Below are 8,048 nucleotides of genomic sequence, written 5' to 3'. Positions count from 1 at the left end.
GCCTTCCTGGTCAGTAAGAACCTCTCCTGCTACCTTCAGTGGGACTCCCAAGACTAAAGGCATTTCTCCCTTGCTTTCCAGAGCTTGCCCCTCATGGTCTTTGGTGAGTTATACTGGAAAGAGAAGTCACACTTCTCAGGTCTGCCCTTCATTGTTAATGGATTTGTGTGATCCCTTACATAAATACATTCTCCTAGCGATATGACACAATAAATACTTTTAAGTTGCTGGGTAACACGCTTGTTGGAAGGTAAGATATGTGCTTATATGGCTTTCTCAAGGGTAGAAGATAATGTCACTAACATGCCTGTGCCCACTGGATACAAAGTGAAGTCCAGAAAAGGGTGGGGTGTGTCCACCTCGTGTCCTTATCAGAGTGCCAGGGAGTCAGGACCCAGGCCAGCACAGTCTTCCTGGTAGGGTGGGTACCAGCCCTACTGAGAATCAGGCTAGGCCTGCTCACAGACAGCCCTCCAGTCAGCTGTTGCTCTGTGCTGGCAGCCTGATTTGGGGACAGGTCTGATTACAGAAGGGCATTCTGATGGGCAGCCTCATCCTGGCATCAGCTGAGAGATGGAGCAACTGGCAGCTATGCCTCCATCCCGGGCCTGAGCGCTCCTGCCGGCAGCTCTCCCTCCATCCCGGGCCTGAGCACTCCTGCTCGGCTGAGAGATCCCAGAGCAGCTGGTGGGCGTGGATATGCTGCTTGTCATCTCCTTTTCATCAGCAGGTCATGCAACTTGGAGGGCCCAGTCCTCTCCACCACAGGGGCTGGTCCCACATTTCGTTAAAAACCGGAAGACTGTGCTGACACAAGCTGCAGGATGGCAGCCCTGCAACTTCTCATGGGGAGAGCCCCCAGCCATCTTCATCACCAAGCTGCCCATTCAGCCAGATCACCCCCTTTGCAACAGAGTCTCGGGGACGGGGGTGTGGGGACGGGACTTGTGAGCAGGTGCCTTGTGTGCATAACGATGCTCAAACTTCTGTTTAATGTGTGGGCCCTAGCAGTGAGCCAGAGCCTCAGAAGTTTGCTGGTAGAGGATAAAGACGGCCTCGTCCGTGAGGTATGGCAGGAGTACAGCTCCAGTGTGTTAGGGTGCTCACCAGGAGGCCTGTAGTTCATCTTGCTTACCCCAGAAGGAGAAACTGTGCCAGGCCCAAGGTCACTGGTCCCTGAAGTCCCCAGGTCCCTGAGGCTGTACTGTAGGCAGAGACATAGACAGTGCTCCAGGATAGGAACCCAGGTAGACAGTGTATGGTCCAAGAAGGCCTGGGCTTCCTTCTTAAGCACAAAGACCTACAGTCATTTCCCTATATCCCTGCCCTGTGTAGGCTGGGCTGTCCCAGGTAGTGAGTGGCCTGGCAGGTTTGCTGGGCCACAGGAAGGAATTCGAGCTGATATAGAACTACAAGGATGCCCGCTCTGCAGCTGGGGATATAGCAAGTGCCACCAAGTGTGCTGGATGGTCCCAGAAGAGCCGAGCAGGACTGAACGATATCCACAAGTTGCTGGAGAGCTGGCTTCCAGTCACCGCTGCAGCAGTGCAGGGGCTGAGCTGGGAGGTAACGTGATGGCCAGCGTGTGCAGAGGTCCAGTGGGCTTCCTTCCGCACAGGACCACTGTCACTTGGCAGTGTAGACATCGACCACGCTGCTTGGTAAGGGTACGAGCCTGCAGCAGCCTCTCACAGGCCTAGGAGGATAGCACTGAAGTGAGAGCCACCACGTACCGTGAGGGAGGAGCCGCTAGCATTGTCCAAGAAGACAGAAGTATAGTGTCCTGTCTGTAGGGAAGAGCATGTGTCAGTTATCTGGCTGGCCCTGCAGCAGAGATGCTAGGCAGCCTGCAGCGTTGAACACGAGTCGTGCCATACTGTGGCCTGCTCTGCCCCACTTGGGAGAAGACCACACCTATTCCACAGTGGCCAATGCTGGATAGTCTCACTCAAACCAAATACGTCTGGCTCTTATGCTGCTCTCCCGTGTTTCCAGTGTATGGGAGCAAGCTCCTGCTCAGGGCTCAGGTCGGCTTTACGAGGCCAGCAGGTTCCCCTTGTCTCAGGCTGTGGCCTGCAGAGCCCTCATGAGCATTACTCTGCTCCGGTGCCCCAGTGTGGTCCCTGAAAACTGTCAGGATAAAGACTGACACCCAGGGACGTCACTTCTGAGGACCCATATGTAGTACACCCCCTTTGAGTTCAGTGGGACACAGGCTTCCAGCACTGCAGCTGGCTTGAGCCAAGCCACCCACCCTGGAGCTCAACAACTATATGAGCGCTCCACACCTCTTCACTTCCCTTTCTAGTAAATCCCAACCACAGAGACAAAAGAGACCGTCACTGAGGTTCCACTGAGAATATAGCTGTCTCGCCTCCCACAGTCCCAGGGGCTCAGGCCTCATCAAATTCTGTGTCCACCCTCCTGACTATGGGTGGCTGGAAGCACCTGTCTGCCACATTTATCGGATTCTTGAAAGGTCTGAAAGTGAGACTATAGCCTCACAATACAGGGGGGGGGACAGGAGTTAGAGGGAGAATGGGACCTGAAGCTCGACTCTCCTCAAGCCAGCATCAGCACTTGGGTGTTTCCTCAGGGTGCTATGCTGATAGCCGTGAACACCTACCAACACCCCCCAAACCTCCTACCTACACGGTCAGCACAGCCCCACATACCTGTAGATAGAGGACACCGTTCACTGAGATGGTGAAGAGCTCACTGCTATTCTCCAGCCCCATCACAGTCTCCAGGGAGCTGCATCCAAGGCAGAAAGAGGGTCAGCCTGTCCCTAGGCCTCACCAGCTTTACTCTGCACTCAGCAGCACTCATTCAGGGGTCAACACCATAAGCAGGAAAGTGCTAGGCCCAGAGCCATCGTCCCTAGGAGGCGGTACTTGAACCTGAGTCCTCAGGAGGAAAGACAGAAAAGGCCCGAACCATGCAAGGCCACAAAGGCCTGGTTCTCCGATGGAAAACCAAGATGGGAGGTAGCAGGTGACATAGAAAACAGATTCAGGAAGTCCAAAGCCAGCCTAAGTCTGAGCCATCCCCTATTCATTCACACCTCCTCCAACTATGCAGGGTACCTGCCCTGTGCCTGGCCTTCATTCCAGGTACCAGGCAGAGGGTCACAGTCCCTGTTCTCATGGGCTGAATGTGGCACTCGGGGTGGACACTGCCAGCAATAAGCAATAAAAGTTTTCAGCGCAAGTTCGCAGGTAAGAAGTGGAAGAATAACCAAAGAAGGGCTTAGGGAATTCTGCAAAGGCCCCTGCAGATAGGGCTCTCCTTCTGTCCTCTGAATGAGAGTCTTGGAATCAGGAAGAGCCTGTCTCATGAGTCCTTGGAAGGAGTTAGGGTAAGATGGGGTGGAGGTCCTCCATCCCCCAGTGGTAGTAGACAGGGAGAAGGCCTTTACACTAGAAAGGGAGGGCCAGTCTGCAGCGCCCACTCACGCGTTGTGCTGGCAGAGAGACTGGATGCAGATCAGCAGGCGCAGACGGTCCCGGGGTTGTGGTGGTCCCTTTCTTGGCTGCTTGGTGAGTGCTGCGGGGGAGGGAGGACAGGTCATGGTGGTTCGCGCACCCTGGCAGGGCCAGGACAGTGGGCGGTCCCTCCCATCACCACGCCCCGGACCTCACCCACGTGAAGAGTGGCAGCGAGCGCATAGAAGCCAGCCACGGGTGCAGTGTACTGGCCACTGGTCAGGTTCAAGCCTGGGCCCCGGCGGAAGGCTCCCTCAACTTCGGGCTACAGAGCACACAGATGAGGTCACCGTAGGTCCCACCCTGCTCTGCCCAGCCAGCTGTGTCCCCACTCACCAGGTAGTAGACTCCGAGCTCATGCAGTGCACGCCGCTCCACCTGCACATCCCGGCGCAAGCGACAGTGGAACGCGGCCTCTACACGTGGTGCCCGCGGGCTCTGGGCCAAGGTAGCTGCCAGCAGTGCCAATACTGCCCCTTGGTCCTGGCTCTCAAGCTCCTGGGTGACTGGGTCACGGGAAGGGCTGCCCGAGGCTGGTGTAGTGAGATCCCTGGTGCAGTGCTCCGTGCTCTCTCGCTGCCGTACCGCGCCTGATGCAAAGCAGTGGACCACTCTGCTCATCAGCCCGTAGCCTTAGAGCATGGAGACTGAGACTGGCGGTCCTGGGGACACTGCTGCTTGACCTAGCAGCTGCCAGTTTCCCTTCACACCATCTGGCACAAGCTCCAGCAGGTGCATATCCAGCACCCAGCACCCTTGTTCTCTAACCTCATACCCGTAGTTTTGGAAAAAGTTGTATATAAATACCTATTGTGGCTACACTGGAAGAAACACAAAGGTTCGTCATCCTTTGCAAGCTTATTAAAAACCAAATAAGCCGTGTCGTGGAAGCAGGGAAAGGGATCCTAGTAGTTCTCCATGGTACAGTCAATTGCAGAAGATAGTGACAGCCTCCCCCCAGCAGAGGGCTGCAGGGCTGGTCCCCAGAAAAGACCAATAAAACGCCTCTCCCCCTGAGGCTTCTACCTGCCACATTCTCCCATTCACAGTCCCGCCCCATGGCAGGTAGGGCTGCCAACCAACATAGCAGGTGTTTGCTGGGTCCTGAAGTCTACCCTCTTAGAGGTGGTCCATGCCCACACCAGAACGTGTGCCCACAGGGTGGCACCCTTACCTTTCAACAACAACTGGAACTCTTTCAGCAGAACCTCAGATGGGATAAAGGGGCCTGGGGGACCCTGAGGACCTGGTGGCCCTGGGGGTCCTGGCAGGCCAAGCTGGAAGGGAAGGTACATGTTAAGAACAATTGAGGGGAGGGCATGGGTGACCCCTGCCGGGTCCTACAGCGAGGCAGGCAGGAAAGCGCCCACGTTGGCTGTGGGCTCTTCCCTCCTTGGTGGAGGTCCTTAGGGCTCTCATACTCCTCTCATCAAGCAAGGAATGGAAGCCTTAGGCAAGGATGGGATTGTGCAGAGGTGGGGCTCACTAACTAGGGGCTGTCCGGGGCATGGCAGGCTTGTATGCAGAAGAACCCTACTGCTGTCTCTCTGGATGTAATACTCAGATAAAGGGCCACCCCAGGCTGCTTCTGGGGACTTGTTCCTCAGTCCAACATGGGACATAACAGCAAGTCTTCACTGCACTTGGCCCAGAACTTGTTTCTGGGCCCCCTGAAAGAGTTTATAGTGTTCTGGGTCAGGACCTAAGAAAAGAAGACGAGCTCCTGCATAGAGAAGTCTGAGCAAAGCCAAGTGGCCTAAGGGTGCTGGGCGGACCCTGTCAGGCCCAGTGGGTCAGATCCCGGGCAGGTAAGGCTGACCCTCCATAGAAAAACCCAATACACAGTGAAGCCCAGCCTTGATCCAGAGTTACTTAGAGGAACTCAATGCAGAAGTCATCCATCAAGTCCAAGCACCAGGCCAGGGCCATACCGAGAGGCTCCCACCCTATATCACAGCAGCCTGAAGCTCCCCTCCTAAGCAGATGTTGGGCAAGCCTTTCCCTCTGCCATGAAGGAAAATCTAGGGAGGACCTGGCATCCTGAGAGTATGGAGTGAAGGGTATGGGGCTCCTAACTCCCGACTCACTGGACCCGGGCTGCATACTTGATTCTGTGTTTCTTTCTATGGCATCTGCTGTTGGGGGAGCTCGTGAGGGTGGTGGGCACAAGTCGCTCACCTTCAGCCTCCTGGCTTTGGTCCTGCTCCTCTTCTTACTGTTGATGCCCTTGTCACTCTGCTTGACAAACAGCATCCAGGCATCCCGGGGATCCACGCTGTGCGCATGCGCAATGGTGGGTTCCTAGAACACAGACAGTCACGGTTGGTTTGCTTGGTAGCACCTGGCCCTTGTGACTTGTGTTCTTGAAGGTAGTGTTGCACCCATCCCCAGCCCGTGGAGGGGGAGAGCCGAGGCTACAGGAAGGTTGGGATGGGGCTCCAGAACAGGTGCTATAGGATCGTCCTACTCTTCCTTGAGTGTCACTGTCCTTGACAGTCACAGCACCCACAGTTGCTTAGGCAGGGTAACTATAAATATGTACATACTGGTTGACAACAGGTCCTTTTGTCCCTCCCCACAGTCAGAAGTATCTAGAGGACCAGCCTCAGGGACACTGTGGTCATAGGTCATGGGGAGCGGTGGGTCAGAGGGGTCAGGCCACTGCATGGGACCTTTTCCTTCCTCAGCACTTCTAAAACACTAGCCCAAGGAGCCAAGGTCAGTGGGCCTCGATGGTCTGGGTCCCATGTAGGGCTACCAACTAGGAAGGCAAAGGTTCAAGAGGCCTTAAAAGAAGTCATGGGCACAGACTCCAGTGTCTGATAGAAAGGCCCAGAATCTCAGAACTACCCAAACTGGTGTCTCCTAGGTCAAGGGCCAGGCTGCTGTGCTGGGAAGATGGAGGCAGCTATGCTTCTTGGTGTTCTGATGCCCTCAGTGGAAACCATGATGGAGTGTTTTCCATCGCAGGTCAGGACAAGTGTACTGACCCTTCCAGGGGACCAATAGCCTGTGTATGGACTCAGATCACTGTTGGCTTGAGGGCAGCACTGAAAAAACATGAAGCCATGTTGGTCCAGGGCTCCAGGAGTTGGAGTGGGAGCTGGGTGACACCTTGACACATCCAAAGAGGGCCCAAGGCCAAAACTGCCCTGGGAAGTTCCGGCCTACTCCCCACTTCCTGATGACTATGATGTAACCTCTTTAATGTTTTGAAGGCTGATGACTGGGTTAGGGGGGAGGCCGCCAACAACAGCGACATACATTTGTACTACGAGACCGAAGGAGGCAGCTGGCTGAGGTAGAAATGGAATAGTGGAAGGACCCAGTGATACCTTGCAGAGGGGGCCCAGGGAGCAGGGCTGGTCAGGTCGGCGCCTTATAAGGCGCTTCATTCCCCCCCCCCCCGCCTCGCGCGCGCACCGCCCTCACTGCGGTCGCCCCCTCTTAGTGGATGTTTTGTTGGTCCCTGAGAAGCTGAGGACAGAAGAGTTCTAGCCTGGGGTTTCCTTGTGCCTGGCCCACAGCATGTGCGAACAACTAGACACGAAACTCTTCTATGAGCTCTCACCAACAGGACTGACCCGCTCCGATGAAGGCTACCAATCCGCCCTCCCCAGGCCTCTGGCCACACCCTCCCCAGTCTGCGTCTCCACCCCAGCAGTTCAGGTGGAGATCCTGGGAGGGAAGAGGCAGCGGCTGGTTACATCACTCCTTTCCCAGACGCAGTCACCTAACAAAAAGGAACTAGATCTGAGAGCCCTGCTCTCCCACTAGCCTTCCGATTTCACGAGGAGCAAGTTAACTGCATTTCACACCTTTCCCAATTTCTCCTACTGGCCTAGTGGAATTCTGCCGCCAAAGCCACAGTACAGAGGGCACATCCACCCAACCCTGGGTTTCACTGAGCTCCTGAGAGAGGCGTATCCCCAGTGTTGGACACTGAGCAGCAAGGGGTGCCACCTTCTCACCGTCTCAGGACCCCTGAGACAGAAAGATGTGGGGCGCCGCTGCGTCTTACCGGCGGGCTGTGGGCTGGCGGGGCGGGCAGTTCGGTCCCGGGCGGCTGCGGTCGTGCTTGGGTTCCCACGGGCTCGGCGGACTCCGGGACACCGAGGCCCATGGCGGCGAGCAGGCTGGCGCAGGCGAGCAGCGTGCGCGCTCCACCGGGGCTGCGGGTCGAGGCCATGCTGGCGGCGGCGGCAGCAACAAGCAGGGCTGGTCAGGTCGGCGCCTTATAACGCGCTTGAATCCCCCGCCTCGCGCGCGCCGCCCTCACTGTCATCGCCCCCTCGTGGCTAGGGTGCGCTCTGCAGGCACAGGGGACCCCCAAGAGGAGGCGGGCGCCAGATCCAGTCCGTGCACGCCTCTGCTTGCTGCTTGCATCCGCCCTAGAGAAGCCCAGGGTCAGTGTCTCCTCTCCTAGTCCTGCACCCGTGGCTCTCTAAGACCCCTTTTCTCTGAGGACACCCACTTCACCACTCTGCGCGTCTTCTGAGCCCCCAGGCCCGCCCCTTCCATTCTCCTGGTTCCAGGCCTTGATAACAGGTTGAGTATGTTAGA

At 56.5% G+C, this 8,048-nt stretch overlaps 1 protein-coding gene across 1 annotated transcript; it reads right to left on the bottom strand.

The window, feature by feature from the left end:
• Positions 1-1,497: 1,497 nt before the first annotated feature.
• On the bottom strand, positions 1,498-7,674 carry Erfe (erythroferrone). The gene is made up of 8 exons (XM_032901633.1): positions 7,507-7,674; positions 5,664-5,786; positions 4,660-4,762; positions 3,822-4,075; positions 3,642-3,750; positions 3,456-3,546; positions 2,676-2,754; positions 1,498-1,787 (listed from the first exon to the last, which is right to left on the bottom strand). The coding sequence occupies exons 1-8, from the start codon at positions 7,672-7,674 to the stop codon at positions 1,689-1,691; spliced, it is 1,026 nt and encodes a 341-aa protein (XP_032757524.1). The 3' UTR covers positions 1,498-1,688.
• Positions 7,675-8,048: the final 374 nt, after the last annotated feature.

Source organism: Rattus rattus, chromosome 4, assembly GCF_011064425.1.
Source record: "Rattus rattus isolate New Zealand chromosome 4, Rrattus_CSIRO_v1, whole genome shotgun sequence".
Taxonomy (NCBI): Eukaryota; Metazoa; Chordata; class Mammalia; order Rodentia; family Muridae; genus Rattus; species Rattus rattus.
Note: the sequence above shows the minus strand (reverse complement) of the source record. Positions and strands in the feature narration are given on the sequence as shown.